At 54.7% G+C, this 20348-nt stretch overlaps 2 protein-coding genes across 7 annotated transcripts in view; both read right to left on the bottom strand.

Annotated features, from left to right (window-relative positions):
- Positions 1 to 535: 535 nt before the first annotated feature.
- On the bottom strand, positions 536 to 10100 carry LOC132667053 (uncharacterized). Of its 3 annotated transcripts, none has more exons than XM_060615467.3 (6): positions 9393 to 10100; positions 8867 to 9199; positions 7197 to 7272; positions 5783 to 5901; positions 3728 to 3825; positions 536 to 2845 (listed from the first exon to the last, which is right to left on the bottom strand). In XM_060615467.3, exons 1-6 carry the CDS (start codon positions 9451 to 9453, stop codon positions 2597 to 2599), a joined length of 936 nt encoding a protein of 311 aa, XP_060471450.1. In that variant the 5' UTR covers positions 9454 to 10100; the 3' UTR covers positions 536 to 2596. The 3 variants fall into 3 exon arrangements, with proteins under 3 accessions (XP_060471450.1, XP_060471449.1, XP_060471451.1); XM_060615466.3 differs by having other exon boundaries at positions 3719 to 3825; XM_060615468.3 differs by lacking the exons at positions 5783 to 5901; positions 7197 to 7272 and having other exon boundaries at positions 3719 to 3825.
- A 120-nt stretch (positions 10101 to 10220) lies between these two features.
- Positions 10221 to 20348, bottom strand: part of LOC132667052 (trem-like transcript 2 protein) — a 47429-nt gene continuing 37301 nt past the window's right edge. For 2 of the 4 annotated variants that reach the window (XM_078446886.2, XM_060615461.3), the window contains 4 exons: positions 19087 to 19407; positions 14760 to 15177; positions 13637 to 13743; positions 10221 to 13332 (listed from right to left, as the gene is read on the bottom strand). In XM_078446886.2, the coding sequence (XP_078303012.2) occupies positions 13238 to 13332; positions 13637 to 13743; positions 14760 to 15177; positions 19087 to 19407 (941 nt within the window). In that variant the 3' untranslated portion in view covers positions 10221 to 13237. The remainder of the gene's footprint in view (positions 13333 to 13636; positions 13744 to 14759; positions 15178 to 19086; positions 19408 to 20348) is intronic. The other 2 variants (XR_013555618.2, XM_078446887.2) reach the window with 2 other exon arrangements.

Below are 20348 nucleotides of genomic sequence, written 5' to 3' on the forward strand. Positions count from 1 at the left end.
CCTTTTCCATTTGTTCTTCAACTTTGTCTTGGTTCTTCAGTTTGATTATTTATTGTTTATTGGTAACAAACTATCCCAAACCTTAGTGGCTTGAAACACTGACCAAAACAGAAAACAGACAAGTCGATGAACAAAACGTTGACATACTGTGGGGCGTGCATAAAGAGCATAGTGGGGGGCAAGGTGAAGGGAGGGTCCAACTGGCAGTGGGTGGCAGGCCCTCTGAGGATGGTGCCTAAAGCCTGCTGGTGTCCCAAAGGTCGAAGAGCATCTCTCTCCTGTGGGGCCTGAGCCTTGGGTGGCAGAAGGGGTGGTCCCCTCCCTGGGGCACTGTGGGCAGGAGGGACCCAGGCCTTTTTATCTGGGGACACTGGTTAATCAAGAATCCCTCTCCTCAAACTCCCCAGCTACATCAGCCACAGCCCTACCATCCCCTCTTGGCTCCTGGAGTTCTATCAGAAAAGGTCACACTTCCCATCCTCTCCTAGCACCGTTAGCATTCTTCAGCTCTTGCCATGATTGCTTGGTGTTACTATTTTGTCATACATCTACCCCCTGTGCATGTGCACGCATGCGTACATGCAATGGGAACAGGGACCCAAAAGCACTGTGGCTAAAATTTCAGGTCTAGGATCCACCATTTATTAGCTATAAGACTTTGGGAAATTACTAAACTGTCTGCGTCTCAATTTCCCCATCTTTAAAATGAAGGGAAAGCACTTACCTTATGAGGTTGTTTAAGCCATTAAGGTATGTAGAGGAATGTGGCTATAAGAAACACTCCATAACTGTTGGCTTACTAGACTTAATCACCGCCCCTGAGCAGTGGCTGGAGGTCAGCAGGCCCCTATAAATAATGTGTAATGCCTATAACTCCAGGGGTTCTAGTCTGAGTAAATCCTTTGGTTTTGGACAGTGGCGGGAGGAACCTGACCCCTGGGATGGCTCGTGGTGTTATAGCCAGGAAACCCGAGTTGAGAAGACCATGGTGAAGATGGGCTCCCCCAGTGGGTATGTAGACTAAAATATAGACCAAGAGGCACTGTCAGGAGCCTAGCACAACAGAGGACCAGAGGTCTAATGAGGCCATAGGTCAGTGCTGATGGCCCTCTCAGAGCAAGGCCGGGTAGGGTGAGAGGTCAGGATACAGCAGGTGCCCAGCCTCTGGTAGTCAAATCTGGAGCACTGGAGGGGCAGGGAAGAGACCTGAGGAGCCAAGGTGATGCTCAGAGCATCCTGTTCTCCACCTCTTTCAACTCGGGGTTGTTCCTAGATGTCCCCAACAGCCACAGACTCGGGACAGAACCACATCCTTAACACTGGGAACCTGGGATGTCACAAGTGACAAGGAATTACTTTGCCTTCCTCCCTGAAGAAGACCTCATCATCACACCCCAGCCTGCCAGACCTCAGACCACCCACCCTTTTCCTCTCCAACCCCTCTCCCTTCCTGGCCCTGAAGCAGCCACACCCTCAGGTCCCATCCTGGAAGCAAAGCTGATGTCTCACTGTGACTGATGGCAAACAAGTTCCTGTCTGACAAAACCATTCACACTGACCAATAAGCAGTGAATCCCCTGTCCTCCAAGAGACTGGGACAGACACTGTATGACTCACTGGAATTTTGCAGAAGGGATCTGGCCTCCCACTGGCAGTTGGATTTGATGATCTTTAAATGTCACCCTTAAGAAGTAATGAATCGGCAATTCAAGCAATCTTTCCCATGACATGGTAGGACAGCACCCTCTGTCCCCATGGCTTAGAATTCCCACGATCCAGAGTCACTCCTTGGAGGTGCAGAATAAAAGAGGGCCCATGTCTCCGTAAGAGCCCTGTGGAAGTGTACTTGGGCAAAGCAGGAGGTGGCCCTCAGCCTGCTCTGTTGGAGATGAAGCTAGCAAGGTAGTTGATGGTTTCCATGGAAGGGGAGGGAGCCCAGGTCAGTTCCCTACAGTGGCTGCGGGGGCCACTATAGGGAAGGAAGCTCCCATGCCTCCCACCCCTGCCCAGCAAGGCCAAGTGTTAGGAGGGACTCTTGAGTGGAGGACACTGCCCACATACTGGCAGGGTCATTTGTGAGAATCAAAATCAGGAGGTCAGGAAGGAGCTCTGGTGGAGGAAAAGAACTTTCCAGCCTGGCTTAGCAGCCCTGAGAGGTAGTTGGGGGTGGATGGGGGGGGTTTCATGAGGAGAGTCACCAAAGAGGAACTTGCACAGTGTGTCAGGGTTTCACAGCCCCTGGTCAGGAAGGAAGTGAGGGTCACAGAGCGGGGAGAACATTGGGTCACTCGGAGGCACTGGGATCCAGACCCTATCTAATTGGACTTTGCTCTAATAGCCTTCCTCCTAGACCCTGGGGAAGGGAGCAGGCAGGTGTCTAGAAACCCCTTCTATGGGCCCCAGAGCCTGTCCAGCACAGCCTTTAGACTAAAAGCTTCTCTCCTCTGGAGTGATAAGGACTTTCTTCTCCTCCCCCTTCCTCACCTCCTTTGTAGGAAGGGATGACCTTTTGCTGGTTTGGGACCATCTTTGTCCCACCAAAGTCCCCGTATCACTGGTAGGGCAACCCCACGCCTCACAGGTACTTGTTAAGTGCTCACTGCCCAGTGAAGTCTGCCTTCAGCTCCTGAGTTTCCCCCTCCAGGGCAGTCAAGTTGGAGGGCTGGGGTCTGCTTCCAGAGATGCTGGCATATTCCACAGTCAGAAGGGGGTCAGGCGTGGGCCTCAGGTTGGGGTGGGTGTTGACATAGATGGAGTCCTCAAGGTCAAAGTTGTTCAGGTGGGTAAGTGAAGCATAGCAAATGGCCCCAGAGTCCTCGTCAGAGCCCATCTGTTGATTGGAGCCCTGGGAATCAAAGAAGATAGATGTTCATTGTACAGATCATAGCTGGGAATGGTCAGTGGCCCCCAGGCTGCCCAGAGCTGGGTAGAGAACAGAGACAGGGATAAGGTGTGGGACAGAGTATGGACCTTGCAGAGCCTCTGGGAATAGCTGAAGCCAGCAGAGTTGCCATCACTGACGATGTTTAAGAATAGGCTAAGGAAGGCTACGTTGGGTATGATCCATGGACCGGCATTGCCTGGCAGCTTGTTAAAATCTCAGGTTCCACCCAAGATCTATTAAATCGGTCTCTGGGGGAGGGGCCCAAGAAATTCTGTTTGAACACGTTTTCCAGGTGACTTTTATGCACACTCAAGTTTGAGTAGTGCTGAGCTAGAACAGCACTTGGTAGGGGTGCCATTTGTAGAGTTGATTCCAGCATTACAGAGGGTTGAACCAGATGGCTTTAGATCCTCCCAATCCTGCGATTCTGTGGTTTTAAGAGTCTCAGATCTTTAGACAAGACACACCTACCCAAGGGCAACAGCTCGGCCCTCAGCTCCCGAAAAGAGAGCACTTAGGGAGCCAAGCTTGTGCCGTGAGGCCCTCTTCCCCCTAGCCAACTGGACTGATGGAAGCCACGCCATAGGCTGGCTCTGGACCCATGGGATGGACCCCCATTAATAGCTGTCTCCTGTGGGGGTGAAGGTCAAAAGCTGAAGCAGTCAACTTCTCTCTCTTGAAGAGGTTTGAATTGGGAAATATGGGGCAATGGGTACGTGCAGATGAGGCAACATGAGGAGTCACACGTGATTCCAGGTCCAGACTGAACAGAAACTACAAGTAAACACAAGCTGGGGAGCTAAAAAAGACAGTAAACACTGACAACACAGATACCCAGGAAACCTGAGATCGCCTCTGCCCTGACGAGGAGTCTTTCCGGTGTTCAGTGGTCTTTTCCCTCTGGACTGAAATGTTGTCATAGACGTGGAGTTTGTCCTCACCTGTGAAGAAAAGAGTCCAGTTTGGGGCAGGGACCGCTCCCTAGGCTCCAGTCTCCTGCGAAGGCAGAGGTGATGGAGGCCCCCTCTGGGCAGAGGGGACCCTGGCAGGGGAGGGGCTGGGGCCCCGGCCCAGAAATCCCACCCTGCCCAGGACATTGCAGGGAGGTCACAGTAGGGTCGCAGGCCTTGGCCAGTGCAGAGGAGTGTCCAGAGAGCAGAGGTTAGTGATAAGGAGCAAATCAAGCTGGCGGCCTGTGGCTCATTTGCATAAAACTGGTAAGCTTAATCAACTCAAGTCACTGAAAGTTCCAAACTGAAACATCAATTTAAGTATAATCTATTTGCTGGGGAAGTTATCTATAACATCTTTCAAATTTTTGGACCAGGAGCCACAATGAGAAACATTTTATCTTATTCCGGCACATACAAATACACACACTCACACACTCACACTCCTACATATACGTGCGCCACCCCCCCACACCCCTAAAAGTCCAATGAAAAAATATTTGTCCTTCCAGAGTGTACAAACCACTGTGACATTTTACCTTTTTATTTTGTTTTATGGAAATAGTATTGCGACCCACTAAATTGGCTTTGCACAGTTTGAAAAGTACGGATAGAAAATTTTACAATCCCGGGCACCTGGGTGGCTCAGTCGGTTAAGCGTCCGACTTCAGCTCAGGTCATGATCTCACAGTCTGTGAGTTTGAGCCCCGTGTCGGGCTCTGTGCTGACAGCTCAGAGCCTGGAACCTGCTTCGGATCCTGTGTTTCCCTCTCTCTCTGCCCCTGCCCCCCTCTGTCTCTCTCTCTCTGTCAAAAATAAAACAAACATAAAAAAACTTTTTTTAAATTTTACAATCCATTACTACGTTAGGATTTTTATAGCTTGAAAAATTAAAATCAATACGGCCCAGCATAACCCTGACTTGCTTCCACATTTCAATCTTGTCAACAGACACAACACTGGATTATATGGTTAATAAATACACAGCACATACATGCTAAACAAACCAAACAACAAAAACTAAGGCAGGAATCATTGAAAGGCACTAAACTGATAAGCCTTGTGCAAATGTTAATGCTAAAAACTTACAACTCAGAAGATTAAAAAGTCCTTCTTGTGCTTTTAGGGAGACAAAATTTAAAAACAACTGTGGCAACCAGGGGCGCCTGGGTGTCTCAGTCGGTTAAGCATCCGACTTCGGCTCAGGTCATATCTCCTGGCTCGCGGATTCGAGCCCTGAATCGGGCTCTGTGCTGGCAGCTCAGAGCCTGGATCCTGCTTCGGATTCTGTGTCTCCCTCTCTCTCTGCCCCTCCCCCTTCTCTCTCTCTCAAAAATAAATAAAACATTAAGAAAATTAAGAAAACATAAATACAAACAATAGTGACAATTAAAAACCAATACCGTTGACCAGAAAGGTTTTTAGATAAATTTGCTTAAAAATCTTTAACGATAGGTGGCTCAGTCAGTCAAACATTCAACCCTTGACTTTGGCTCAAGTCTTAATCTCACGGTTTGTGGGACGGAGCCCTGTGTCAGGCTGCACACTGTCAGTGCAGATTCTCTCTGTCTCCCTCTCTGTCTCTGCCCCTTCCCCTGCTTGCACTTTCCCTCTCTCAACAGAAATAGAGCTTTTTTAAAAAATAAAAAAAGTAAATCCTTACCTATAAAAATATGGCAAATTATACGATCCCAAAATGATAGCAGAATGCCCAATTTTAGGCAAATTAGGCTTAGAAGAAGCTGACCTTGAGCCTCTGAAGAGAATGATCCTGCCTGCTGTTCTGCAAAGCAAGAGCACCCAGGGGATCCTGGCCACCTTGTCTTGCGGGCCTCAATTTCCTTGGTGGTAGAATGGGCACAATAAGCCTGGTCCTCACGGCTCATGGGCACGAGGACATCATGGCCACGCCCTCAGTGGTCTGCTCTGAACCAGCTCTGGGCTTTACCTTTCCCGGCACTTCCTCGGGCTTTCTTGAAGTACAGGATCATGAGGACCATGAGCACCAGCAGCAGCAGGACGGCCACCGTCGAGGTGGGAATGATGAGATGCCAATTGCTTTCGGAGCTTGGGAATAAGGAACAGCCAGCAGGGTGAGGAAAGTGGGAGCCAAACTTCTGCGGGGAAGCCATCCCTCTCCCCACGCGTGTGGTGATCATGACAGCCCCTCCCGCTGAGCTGGCCAGGAGGCAGTCCCATGGTCAAGGCCTCTGCCCCGTAAGCCATGCACGTCTAGCCACGTCTGGGCTATGTTTCCTCCTCTGTGAAAGGGGAATGGTACCAATGCCTGCTGTCTTTGCTCCTTTTCCTTTTTCTGGCTGCTGTCCCCTGACTTGCCCCCCGGCCCCTGTTGCAGGGTCTGCACTCACCCCTCCAACCTGCTCCCCTAAACTATTCTTGGTCCCGGCTCTGTCACCTCAGCCTGCCTGTGAGAGGCGCCCAGCTCTCAGAGAACACTGGTTTCCTGTGACCCACAGTTCTGCCACATGATAAACACATCTGGATAGGGCCTGTCTTAAGTCGAAGGCAGAACACAAAGACAGGCTTTCTCACACCACAGCAGGCTCCCCAGGGTGGCAAGCGTCGAAGCCCTAAGCCCCGGAGGCAGCCACTTTAGGGACACCTCTCAGCTCCATGACCATCTCCACCTGGTTTCTGGACATATTGCCTTGAAGCAAGGAACCATGGTTTGTGAGAGCCCCGGGTTCCCATCGCAGTGATGGTGGGTGGAGAGACGGCAGGGAGGATGGAGTCTGGAATAAGAGTGGCTATCAGGTCAGTCCCGGGGGGTCGGGGCCTAGAACCCATCAGGCAGGGGTAGAGAAGAAATCAGGCCGCGGGTTGTAGTAACGACAGAGTGCCCCCTTCCCCCGGACGCCTGTGGCTGGAAGAGGGGAGAGGCCAAGGAAGAAGCTCTGGGCACATGCCTGGCGCTGGGCCAGACACAATCCCACTTAATCCTCACAGCAACTCCGTAAGACGGTGGTTCTGCCCCGAGGCAAACTTGGCAGTGTCGGAGACATTTTGGTTTGGTTGCCACACCTGGGTGGTCTCAGGGAGGTTTGTGCTGTTGCTGTCCCATGGGCAGAGGCCAGGGACGCTGCCGCCCGGGACACCCCTTGCAACAAATGTCAGCCTTGCCCAAGGTAAGCAACCCTGCTGTAAGGTGAGAATGTCCACTGGCCCCATTTTGCAGATGACAAAACTGAGGCTCCAAGAGGCCTGAGGCAAGTGACCGGAAGCATTCTGCCCCCCTGAGAGCCAGGCGTCTGTGGTAGCTGGAGGCATTTGGCACAGTTGGCCATGGCGGGGGGTGGGGAGGAAGTGGAGGACGGAGAGGACCGGGAGGCAGGTGACAGTACCTGTCGGTGACAGAGCTGGCGGCGGAGGTCCAGGCTGTAGTGCTCCTGGTGCTCGTGGTGGAGGGCGTGGTTGTAGCTGAAAGACACGACCACGAGAGGAGCACTCCCATGTGTTTGCTCCGCATTGCGGGCTCCCCACTTCTAGCCCGTGGCCCTGGGGAGGATGGGCCCACACAGGGCCCTGGGCCAAGTGGGGGTGTTACTCTGAGTGATGTTGGGTTTCCCTCACAGTGAAGTGCCACCGTGCAAGTGGCTTTAGATTAGGACTACACCATCACTTGGCTATATTCCACAGTCTTTTCTGTGTTCTTTGAACATATCATGTACTTTCCACCCATAATGCATCCCTCCCACCTGCCCCCACTTTTGTCTGGGGGTCCTGCTCCTTCAGTAAGGCCCAGGCGGTATCACCTCCTCTGGGGAGTCCTCCAGGAGAATCCACACCACTGCTTTCTCCACCAACCTGGTCTCTCCCTTCCACTGGGCCGCCACCCAACATGCTTCCATTATGCCGCCCACCACTCACCCTCCTAACCCTTTACCTATGTATCTGCCTTCCTGGGGTGGGAGGGCGCTGTGGGCTCCTCCAGCACAGGAGTGGGTCTCAAGGTTTCTGATTCCCCTTCTAGAGCACAGCCCCTGCCCTACATGGGGGAGGGCGGTGAGCCACAGCTTAGATGGTGACCGGCCAAGCAGCTGACCTGCGTCCTCTGGGTGCCCAGCTCACGGAATGGCTGAGCAGGCTTGGAAGGAGGGCAGGGGTCTGGGAAGATGCCATTCAGGCTCCAACCATCACAGAGAAACTCGGTGGGTGGGGGGCAGGTTTGCCACTTGGAGGTTGTTTTTTTTTTAATTTTTTTAAACGTTTATTCATTTTTGAGAGACAGAGAGAGACAGATCATGAGCGGGGAAGGGGCAGAGAGAGAGGGAGACACAGAATTGAAGCAGGCTCCAGGCTCCGAGCCGACAGCACAGAGCCCGACGCGGGGCTCGAACCCACAAACCGTGAGATCATGACCTGAGCCGAAGTCGGACGCTCAACCGAATGAGCCACCCAGGTGCCCCAACCACTCGGAGGTTTTCAAGAAATACACCCGGGGCCTCAGATGGGGAGCACCGCCAAGCTCCCCATCTGAGGCTTATGGTCTCTCGACTATAAGGGGCAGGTGCAGGGTGAGGACCCATGTCTTCTGAGCCCTCGGCCGCTGCACCTCCCAACCTCACCCTCGAAGCCCCACGTCTGCCTCACTGACTGGCTGCCTCCTGCCTGTCTGCCATTTGTTAACCCAACTGGCTTCCTGGGACTCAAGCACAACCCTTTGAGAGAAGGTTAGGGGTTAGGGTCAGGGGTGGGGATGCCCAGGAGCGGCCCAGTCACCAGCCAGTCTCGTCAAACTTGAGGGAGTCTTACAGTCATTAGAAATCAACGGACGAGTCTTGTTAGTAGCAACAAAACTGTTCAGAGACACATGTGATGGGAAAGGAAGAACCAAGTGAGCCAGCAGGTCTGAGTTCTGCTGGTTCTGCCTTTAATTCACGGTGACCTTGGGCAAAGGGCACTGGTTTTCGTCTGTGAGAGCCAAGAAGAAAATGCTTTTAGAGTCTTCTCTAGCTCTAACACCTGTGGTTTAGGAAGGCTGAGGACCACACGAAGAAGGGCAAGAACTCACCCCGAGATACCACCAGATGGAATTTTCTGAGAACAGAGATCTCTGAGGATTTGTAGAGTCCACATGAATAAAATCCGGAGTCCTTCACCCTGAGCTCAGTCATGGTGACGATGAAGTAGCCTAAACTGGAATAATCCTGAATAGAGTTTCGAGGTTCCCCGGACACTCTCGGGAGCCTGGTGTTGGAGGCTAACACGATACAAGTATCTGCTGAAATGTCCCTGCACAAGACTCTCATCATGTTTGAACCTGTCCAGGGCGGGTACAGGCACTTCACGGAGACCGTCTCCCCTTCCAGTTTGCGCAGCAACAGTGACTTCTGTTCCCAGGAGCCTGAAAAGAAACTCGGGTCAGGGAGCAGTTCATCTGCCACTGCGGGGCCAGGAGATAGGTGCCTTCCTCCGCAGAAAGGGCCCCAGAGGCAGCCTCAGGCCACAGCCCCACCCTGCCCCTGTCCCCTTCTGGCCTGCCTCACCCGGCCACCTCCCCCTCCTCTTGCCCTGTTCCCTCCCTCAGTCCTCATCACCTGGTGATGCCAGGAGCATCAGAAGGACAGATAGCAGCAGGTGTGTGCCCCCCCCGGCCATGGGCCCTCTTCTTGAGCCGGGGTGGGAGAGGAAGTCCCGAGGACAGGGAGCTTCTGGCTGGGGGACAGGGGTGGGGATTCAGCACAGCCACCCTCGCTGGTCCGGGGGAAGAAGCGTGCTCCAACGGGGCAGTAGGAGGCCTGGGAGGAGGGGACCTTCCCGCTGCAGGTGCTACACGTGAGCCCTGAAAGGCGTCAACCCCGAGACTGGACTGAGGCTCCAGGGGACTCTGCGGCTACTGCTGTGGCTGTCTCGTGCTCAGCCTCTTCCTCCTTGTCGCACTGGGGTTGGGATGTAGAAAGCTGTGGAAGCCCAGGAAGAAACTCTGGTGAAAGCAGAACCTATTTCTCCTTTCTTTCTCTCCTCTAGCTGACCACTTCCTCCCAGCCCTCAGCTACCTCCTCCCCACCCGGTAAAGCAGTGGCTGACGGGGAGTGACCCAGTTAGGGGACACTTTGGAGGTGCCCAGTGGTCTGAGCCTTCTTCTCCAGGCCTGCCTGGGAGCTGGGGGGGGTTGTGTGGGGACTGGAGGGGCAGAGGAGAAGAGAGAGGGAGAGTCATTTCCAGGAAGAGGTGCAGGGAATCAGGGAATATTCTGGCAAGGGTGGGAAAGAATGAAGCGGGGGAGCATAACTGGCAGGGGGGGTGGGGGAAGAGGATCAGGGAGGTTGGAGGGGAGTCTCCCCACCCCAGTCACCCCATGTCCCCAGCTCCCAGCCTGCCATAATCACTCCCCAAGCATTTGTCCAAAGACCACAGTAATCAAGCACGTTTTTAAGAATAATTGTCATTAGAAGAGCCACAGAAAAACAATCACCACAGGCTGTGTATAGTTAATAAACAACGAAGAAAGGAGGACACCTTGTAAAAATGCAGTGTGGCAGGTCGGGTTTGTGGGGGCACAGATTCTGAGGTGGAGGTTAGCACGGGAGGCCTAACATGCCCGGGGACCAAGCCGGGAAGAGAAGGACAGGTCAACAGGAAGCTCAGGCCTGCAGGGATCTGAAGACCGGATGCTCTCCAGGGTGGCAAGGAGATGCCAGGGCTTTGGAGCCTGCGACAGCCGGTCAGGGGTGACGGGCCACCCTGGGAGGGGGACTGCCCTTGGTGAGGCCTCTCACTGCAGCTGAGGCAGCCCCCTGGGGGGAGGGGCGGGCAGAGGAGGCCTTCCGCTCTCCCTATTCCCAGCCCTGGGGTAACAAGTCCATCAGCCTGAAGGAGGACGATACACTGACTCAGTTTGATGCAGACTGAGAAACCTTTTGCAGCCATCTGGGAGGACCGTGAACTTGAGGCTAGCTTGCTGGACTTCCAGCGGGAGAGCGTGTGTCCCACAGTGACAGATGTGTCTTCTATGTTCCGCAGAGCAGACATCCCCCCAAGCTGGGTTTTCTTTACGTGTCCCGGCCCTTGGTCACGGCAAGAAGCCCTCCACGGGCGTGTCCTGTCATCACAGTCGATTGCTCAGGAAGCTTTGTTGCCTTAGCCACTAACAGCAGCAGCAGCAGCCTGTGTGATACCCACCCCCACCCCCCCACCCCCACCATGCACCCCCTGCCCAGGATGTCCTGAGGATCTGGATCCTCCTGCAGCTCCAGGGGAAAAAGGGTAAGGACAAGGAGAAAAATGAAAGGCTGGGGCTTTCAGGAAAATGTCCCAGAGCACTGAAGGTCCAAAGAGGCCACCCAGGCCCCAGCGGGGCTGGAGACCCGGGGCGGGGGCTCTGTATTCCTTTCCCAGTACCCTGTATCCTTCCTGGGGAGTTCACGTGGGAGCAGGCTCCAAGGGTGGGCACCTGGTACAGGCTCACCCAATTCTGGGAGCCCCTCATCCTCGGCAAACAGGGATGGGGGGGTCCCCTAACAGCTACCCTGACATCAGGGCACAGCCGAAGGCCTCTGCCTAGGTCCAGCACCCACCGCCTGAGGCCTGCCTGTGTGTCCCTCTGCCCTCCCTAGCCCCTTTCAATTTAGGGCACAACAGAGAAATAGGGCCCAGAGGGCTTTCGTGTGGACAAACCATACTCTAGAGCTGGAGAAGAGCTTGGGGACGAGCAATCAGGAGGCATTTACTCGGTGGTAAGAGGTTCCTGTCACTCTACTTGATCCTTGAAAGCAGTCTTGGGAGGTAGAGTTAGTGTCCTCTTTCACAACAGAGGACAATGAGGTCCGATAGGGTTAGTTACTTGCACAGGGTCACACAGTGACAGGGAGCATCCCTCAGTCCCCGTCCTGAGCCCTCTGCGGCTCTCCCACAGGCAGGGCTGTAAGTGTGCTGTTGCAGGATCTTGAATGGAGTGGGGCTCTGGGGGAGCTGTGTTCCCCAGGGAAATGAACCCCCTCCTAGTTGCACACCAAGGTCGTGGGCACGCCCTCCTGGTAGAGAGGACCGATATCACTCTGGGTGCGCGCTTGTGTGTATGTCCTGACACCGGGCTTGTGGGTTCGTCAATCTGAGTCCCTCCTCTAGTGCCCCCTTCTGGACGCAGGAAAGAGATGCCTCTTCCTTGCGGTCCTCCAGGATTACCTTCTGTCCCTTCCTGTCTCCCCACCTCCATTCTGGAGTGGCCCCCCCAGCCACCCATCGAGGCCCTGGCTGTGTCACTCTCCTGACAATGACATCTGCTGTCCTTCCTGGGAGGGCCCTGCTCCAGGGGGAGAGTGGAAATGCCACATTGATCCCTAGGTGCTTATTCCAGTTGCTCCAGACTAGTAGGGCCCCTGCTCCAGGGGAGGAATCCAGCCCATACTCTCCAGCCTTCACGGCAGGCGAGGCCAAGTCTGAGCGGAGGCCAGTGAAGCAGAGGCCAGACTCCCTGCCCTCCTCCAGCCCCAGGCGTTCCTCCAGGCTGTGCTCAGCTCCGAGCTGTCTTTGCTGGGTCCCACGTGGCTCCTCTCTTCCCAGGGGACAATGAGTCCTTGGGGCGGGTGGGCGATCCACCCTTTTCTGAGCCATGGCCTCCCCTGCGGTGGACTTTGGAGGGCCCTCTGCCTTCTGCGAGAGCTCAGGCACGCAGCTGGGAACCGAGGGGAAGAGCCCTGAGTACAGCCCCCGTCCGGGGACAGGCTGGTCCTGCAGCCAAGGGGCTCTGGCGGCCTGGTCACAACTGTCCCTAGAGGGCCTGCCAATGGGTGACAGGCCGCAGTGGGTTGGTGGCCTCTGCTGGCTGGCTCCCAGGACTTCAGGGACAGGCACTGCGGTCAAGGCAGGGCACATCCAGAGGCCCATCAGAGGGCGCGGGGCCCCAAGGGTGGGGGGCTTAGGCCGCTCTGGGGTCCCCTGCTGCCAAACCCCTGTGGATCTCCAACTCTTGGTCACTGTTCCTTCTTCTCCTCCAGGGCGGGGCCCCTGAGACACCGGCTGCCTCTGAGACTCTCTCCTCCCCAAGCACGTGGGGAAGCTTGAGGGGAGCAGAAGGCGGTTGAAGGCACAGGGTTCGGGATGGGGAGAGAGCAGCGGCCCACCCGTCTGCTCCCCTCTGCTGCATACAAGGGGCTCCTGAGCTCTCTACAAGGCTTCTCTGCCACCCAGTGGGGGCCTGGGACTCAGGGTCCCCTCGGTGGCTTGCCCTGCGGTTTTCGGCCTGGTGCCCTCCATTCTGAGCGTTCTCAGGTTCTTGGCAGCCCAAGGGGTCTGAGCGGGCCAAGAGCAGCCTCTGGTTCTGCGGGGGGCAGGGTGGGGGGCCTGAGTCCAGCATCGGTCTGGCTCCAGTTCACACAGGTCCCCATCTTAATCCTCCCCTGGCCTCTTGGGCCCCTCCAGGAACAGCTTTCCTACTCCACAGTTAAGTGGCCTCGGACCAAGCAGGCTTCCACGGAGGCTCCGGGCTTCCAAGTGGGTCCCTCCAGGCTCTAGCAGGATTGTTGCACACCCTGTAGCCTGGGAGGACAAGGACAGAGATGAAGGGCAGGGCTCCGGTGCTCCCCTCCCCCCACCCTCCTGGGCCAGTCCATCCCTCCTTCTGGCTCTGCCCTCCACTTTCTGCTGGGTCGGCCCCGGGAGGGTCATGTGGCACCCTTCCTGTTCACCCACCCTCCTCCCTCCCCTGGGCGCCAAGCAGTCCTTCTGGCCGACAAAGGTGAGGACACACCGCCTGGGAATGGAGTGCAGGCGGGCGCTTTGGAAAGCGTGTCAAGCCCCAGTGCTCTGCCCTCAGGAGGCTGGGAGGGTGGGCTGTACTCACTCCCCATGTGTCTCTTCTTCCAGAACCCATAGACCACGATCAACATCACAGGCACTGGGAGGAAGGTCAGTACCCCCAGGAGCACAATGGGATACGAATCCTGGTGCCTGAAGGGACAGGACGGAGCGGGGAGGAGGTGAGCACCCGGCTCCCTCCTCCCAGACCCATGTCTTCCTGCGTGCGGCAGGAGAGGAGCCAGACCTGGAGAAATCCTGACAGGTCTTGGCCGGGGTGATGGCCTCCCTTCCTTGGGAACCCAGCTGTGGCAGGAGGAAGTGAGGAGCTTGGGGGTCAGGGGAAGAGTCCCAGGTGGAGGGGAGCATCTCCTCCACTGTTTCCCCAAACCCGCTCACTGCTGAGGACGAGGACTCTTAAGGGACCCCCATTTGTGACAGAGGAGACTGAGAGTCTTGCTGTCCTCACAGTGGGAGCCTCTCGTGGTGGCCCTTCCTTCTTCTGTCCTCTGCAGCTGATGCGGGAGGGGCACAGCCTGTAACCCCTTGCCTGTATCACTCCGTGTACACCAGCCCTCGGCACCTCCATTCAAATATTTTTTGGCCTGAGGACTTTCTCTTGTTACTGGAGCCCTCTCTGCCACCCAGGACAGGCAGCCCTCTACCAATGGCCAGTGGGAGTAGGTGTATTAATACCACAGCTCTCTTGCCCTTCAGGTGGGCGTCTGACACAGGGCCCCAGAGCCCACCCCATGGGCTGAGCTCCGTTGCCCACAGTGGTGGTGGCTTGATTAGGTTCTCTACTGGCTCCCTGTCTCATTTCCCCGTGCTCTTTCCAGCATTCCTGGTCCCAGAGGTGGCTTCCGGGGGAACCCAATTTAAAGCATCCCCCATTTCCCACTTCCTACTCCCGAGGCCCATCCTTGTCCTGCCCCTACCTTCTCCTCTTCAACCACAGACTCTTAGGCTGACCCCTCCTCACCCTCACTTCCCACTGCCAGCCCGTATGGATGGCACCACTCCTTCCCAGCTTCTGGCGTCCTACCCACCCGCCATTCAGCAGCAGGCCAGACGGGCCTCCTGAAAGGGAAGGTCGGCTCTAAGTGGAGGCCCCAAGAATGGCCGCCATATCCGGTCAAACGTCATTCAGCCCCACGACCCCCGGGTACCTGTCAGGGGATAATTTGTTGATGAGAGACCCACTGGTATGGCACATTCCCGTGGTGGGTGATCTGGCACGCGGGGGCCCAGCCCTGGTAGACACAGACACTGGGCCGGCAGAGGAGGCTCCGGCATCACTGGGGGGCACAGTCACAGTCTGGGACCCCACGGTCCTCCCAGGCCCCATGGTAGAGGAGCCAGCGCTGGTGAAGCTGTAGCCTGTCATGGAGGGCAGTCTGATGGACCCTGAGGCAGCGGAGGGCACGAGTCTGGTCATGGTGAAGAGACCAGGTGTGAGCACTGTCACACTGGTGGTGAAAGGGGCATTGGGGCCTGAGGTGGGGGCTGGGCCCTCGGTGACGACAATTCCACTCTGGAGGATACTGGCCAGCTGTGGAAGAGGAGTGCTTCTCTTGATGGTGGAGGCTAAGGGGACAGAGAGGGAGGAACGTTAGATCAGGAGTGGGTCTCGCTGATGGGAGTGGATCCCTGTCTCCCCTCCTGGGTCTTGTACCCAGGGCTCTGCTCTGCTGAGTGACCAGCTGTTGGTCAGGGAGAAGGAAGAGACTTTCTGTTTCTTTAGCCTGCCCTGTCGGGCCACCTGGGCCCAGAGGACACTCTCCTCCCCGCCCCCATCTCTCCAGTCACTTCCAGACCCTCCTCATTCCTGTGGGCCAAAGAGACTTCTTCACTATGATGTTGAACAGGGACTTTTCCAGGTGCTCCATAGTTGGCAAGTAGGGCCCAGGGACTGAAGACAGGGAAGCAACTGGGCATCAGTTCGGCGTCAGATTCTTGATTTTGGCTCAGGTCATGATCTCACAGATTTGTGAGTTCAAGCCCCGTGTCGGGCTCTGCGCTGGCAAAGTGGAACCTACTTGGAATTCTCTCTCTCCCTCTCTCTCTCTCTCTCTCTCTGCCCCTCCCCCACTGGCACAGTCTCTGTCTCTCTCAAAATAAGCAAACAAACTTAAAAAACAAAACACAGGGAAGCACTAAAGGCCCAAATTCCACAGAACACCTCAAGCAGCAGAGTCAGATGCCCTTCTCAGGGGCTTACGAAGAGACACCTGCTACCCTCACCCATCACCTTAGCCTTTTACATCCCATTTTCGAGAAGGGTGGCGATTGGATGGTGGAAGAGGAGGGGGTTGCAGGAGGCTCCAGGTCCCATCTGGGGCAATGTGGAAACTATATCCTCAGAGAACAAGGGAACTGGAGAGAAACAGTGGGGGAGAGAGAGGGCTGCCATGGGCTGTCACATGACATGACTGTGCATCACACGGACACATTCCAAAGGGCCAAATGGCCACCATGGAAGGTGCCCATCTTTCTGGGCAAGGGACCCCCGAACAAGCAACATTGGTGAGAGTGGGGATAGGGGAAGAGGCTGACCTGGAGCCAGATCTCCACCATCACCCTACGCAGCAGTGGGGACACCCCCAAAGACCCTCCAGAGAACTCATGCATAGGTGCCTTGGGAGGGCCAGCATCTGGACACCCACCTCACAGAGGATCCCAAAGGGCTGGGTACAAAAGAGTGACATCCGACACGGAGAGAGAACTCCTACAGCAGGCAGTGAAGACACACTACCACTCCCCTGCCTCCGCCCCTGCCTCGGTGCACCAGGGGGTTAGCAGGGGATGGCAGGGAGAGCGGACTGCCAAGAACCCCACCTTCCCTACCTGCCGAGACGAAGGAGAGGGAGTTAGGCAGCAGGCTACCCCCTTCCCCACTCCAGGTGGCTTGGTCTTCAGGAAGGAGTGGAGGGGCATATATTGCTAGAAGATTAGAGTTTTTAAACGGGCTGTGGATTTTTCTGTTTTCCTGATAACTGAAAAGGTCTGCAAAGTCGGAATCTCCCCAAATGGCCTTTAAGAGGTGGAACGTGAGATCTGACAAGGGGAGGGGGTGCGCAAAGAGAAAAGTGAAACCATTCCGTGTTTGTATCCCTACAAAGGCAGACTTCACTACACTGGTTTCCACTCTTCCCTGGGTCTGAAGCAGAACTGGAGAGGGGGGATCGAGATTTGGCTCCACATCTCAGAGACAGTAGTTGCCCGGGCTCAGTCCCACAGAAAAGGGAGATACAGAGGGATCAGGAGAATGCGGAAGGGTGGATAACAAATTTCGTCATCACTGGCTGCTTTTTTTTCAGATTTTCTTGCTGGTTCCTCGCCGTTTCCTATCGTATAAATTTCGGGGGGGGGGGGGCTACCTCGGGGCTTGGCCCTAACTCTCCTTTTCCACACTCAAGGGAGAGCTTTTACATTCCCTTGATTTTTTTTAATTTTTTTTAACGTTTATTCATTTTTGAGAGACAGAGAGAGACAGGGCATGAGTGGGGAAGGGGCAGAGAGAGAGGGAGACACAGAATCCGAAGCAGCCTCCAGGCTCTGAGCTGTCAGCACAGAGCCCGACGTGGGGCTCGAACTCACGAACTGCAAAATCATGACCTGAGCCGAAGTTGGACGCTCAACTGACCGAGCCACCCGGGGGGCCCCTACATTCCCTTGATTTTTTTTACAGCTTCATTGTGACACCAGTCACATCCCACATACTGTGCCCATTTACAGCACCAAATTCAATGGTCTTTAGTATATTCAGAGTCCCGCAACCACCACCACAGCCAGTGTTAGAATATTTGCATCATCTTCTCACCCTTTAGCTGTGACTCCTCTACCTCCTCCTTTTGTCCCCCCCCCCCCCCCGCCCTAAACAACCACCAATCTGCTTTCTGTCTGTATGGATTTCTCGAATCCCCTAGACTTTATCTTCACGGAGATACTTCCGAGTATATCCCCAGCTCTGACCTCTCACCTGAGCTCCGGGCTGCACATCTACTGCCCACTTGGGGCTCCAGGAGGCATCTCAAACTTAACAGGACAAAATACAGCTCTTGGTATTTCTCCTCCAAACCAGCTCCTCTCCAGATTCGTCCTACTCAATAAATGGTACCGTCATGCACCTCGCTGATGGAACAGAAAGCCTTAGGGTCACTCCTGATTCGTCCCTTTCGCTCACCTCCCACACGAGCAGATCCCGTCTTGCCTCCAGAGTGTACAGGGCGGGGGGCAGGAGGTCTGAACATCATAGATTTGAGCCCCTCCACTTCTCCCCGCCTCCAGGGCCCACGTCCTACTCTAAGACACTGTCATTCTCAGCCAGAACACCCAACAGCGGTCTCTGTGCCCATCTCTTACCCTCTTCCACAATCCATCCTCCACAAAACAGCCATTAGGCTCTTAAAGACAAGCCACAACACACCCCTCTAAATTCTCCAATAGCTTCCTATTGTACTTGGAATAAAACTCAAACTCCACATCAGAGACTTTAGAGCTGCTGTTTGACTCTCCAGCCTCATCTCCTGCCACTCTGCCCCACACTCAATATGGACCAGCCACACAGGCCTGCCTTATACAGGCCCAGCTCCTTGTCACCTCAGGGCCTTTGCACATGCACCTAGAATACCCTCTGAAGGACCCATATTTCAACAGGGCTAAAAAGCTCTCATCACGCTGGGCTCTGCTTGATGTCATCTGCTCAGGAGAGTCCTCTCTGGTCTCCAGCACCTCAATGGCTCCCTCCGCCACTGAATTACTGAATAAAACACTGACCTGCTTTATTTTCTTAAGAACGTTTATGGTTACCTACAATTATTTGTCTGATGATGTGCGACTGCCTGTCATCTCTCCTAGGGCAGGGCTGTGTCTGCTTTTGCTCACCCCTCTATCCTCAGAGCCTAGAACAGTCCCTGGCACATAGCTAGGGACGCAGTGAATATATATTTAACAGAAGATGGAATAAAAACAAAGCACACAGCACCCTAAGTATGAATCCTGTCTCTGTCACCTGCTAGCTCTGTGACCCTGGACAAGGTGAGATCCACAGCGGGTTTTTTATTTATTTATTTTTTTAATTTTTTTTTTAACGTTTATTTATTTTTGAGACAGACAGAGACAGAGCATGAACGGGGGAGGAGCAGAGAGAGAGGGAGACACAGAATCGGAAGCAGGCTCCAGGCTCTGGGCCATCAGCCCAGAGCCCGACGCGGGGCTCGAACTCATGGACTGTGAGATCGTGACCTGAGCTGAAGTCGGACACTCAACCGACTGAGCCACCCAGGCACCCCCACAGAGGGCTTTTTAGATCTCATTTTCTTCATCGGTAAAATGGGGACAATAACGCCCATGAAGATGTCAGTAAAAATTGCGAAAACCCTGCGGCACCCCAGGACCACAGATGGATTATTATTCTTACTATATCTGCTGCGAATGGAGACTGGGGCAGGGAGGACACCCTCTCCCCTCCCGTGCCCTGGCGGGCCAGCTCACCTGGAGACACCTCCAGAAGGAAGCCCGTCAGAGGGTACAGGGTCCCCGAGCTGTTGCGCATGCACCAGTACCGGCCCGAGTCCTGGCGCTTGAGGGCCGCCATGGTGATCTTGACTACCTTGGCCTTCGCGTCATCCTGCAGCAGGTAGCGTGGCCCCTGCGTCCAGACCCTGGTGAATCCAGGCTCGCACTTCTTCCTCCTGATTTTGCACCATACCTTGCCCTCCACGTGGTTTTTGCGGCTCTTGTAGGAGCACTGCACAGACAGAGTCTCCCCTTCAAGGTGCTGCACTTTAGTGTACACGTTCTCGGCGGGGACACCTGGGGAAACACTACTGGTGAGCGAGGTCTGGCCAGAGGCGGGGAAGGAGGCCTCTTGAAGGTCGAGGTGAAGGGAGAGGAGGTGGATATTGCCTGGAACTCACAGTTGTGGGGAGAGACACAGTCCTACGCTGAAAGAGCTCCCCCAGTCAGAAAGGGGAGATGCACGGGTATGGCCAACAGCTAGCTCCCAGTCTGAGAGGGGAGACACAAGCCACTCCCTCACGGAGCTTCCAGTCAGTTGGAGTAGACATTAGCCCTGCCCTCTGGGAGTTCCCAAACTGAGGAGGAAGACAATAGTCGTGGGCCCCTGGGGAGTCCTAGAATGGTGCAAAAGATATAGGACTAGCCCTCAGGGAAGTCCCAGTCTGATGGTGGGGACACAGGCAAAGCCCTCAGGGAGCCCCAGACTAATGGAAGAAACTCAGCCCTTACACTCAGGGAGCTCCAACTGACACAGCCCCTTTCTTCATGGTATTTTCTAGCCCAAAGGGAAGGTAACAACCCCATTTGCAGGGTCTTGTGGGAAAGACCCACGTCTTTGAGACAGAGGCACTGACACAGGTGCACAGCGAGACAGATGCACAGATGCAAACAGAAGTCACTAAGTTATAAAATTCCAGAACACAAGCAACTCAAGTAGATAAGAAAGTCCTGCATTTGAAAAAATTCAGAGTAAAAATGATTCACCAAGAAGTTCGTTTTAGTTATCCTCTAAATAGCAAGTTGTCTTAGTTCCTTTCACGTGGTATTTCATTTTAAAACGTTCTAGTTGCATAAAATCCATAGATTACAAATGCCCAAACATGCATCTCAATTCTCAGTGGGGTGTAAACCAAAGAATTCACTGTTCGTCTACAGCATGTTACAGTCTCGGCCTAGAAACAAGATGTGGTCCGTGCATTTCACAATCCACAGCCTGGCAGGAAGAGAGTGGAACT

The sequence above is a fragment of the Panthera onca genome, chromosome B2, assembly GCF_046562875.1.
Source record: "Panthera onca isolate mPanOnc1 chromosome B2, mPanOnc1 haplotype 2, whole genome shotgun sequence".
In the NCBI taxonomy this organism is placed as follows: Eukaryota; Metazoa; Chordata; class Mammalia; order Carnivora; family Felidae; genus Panthera; species Panthera onca.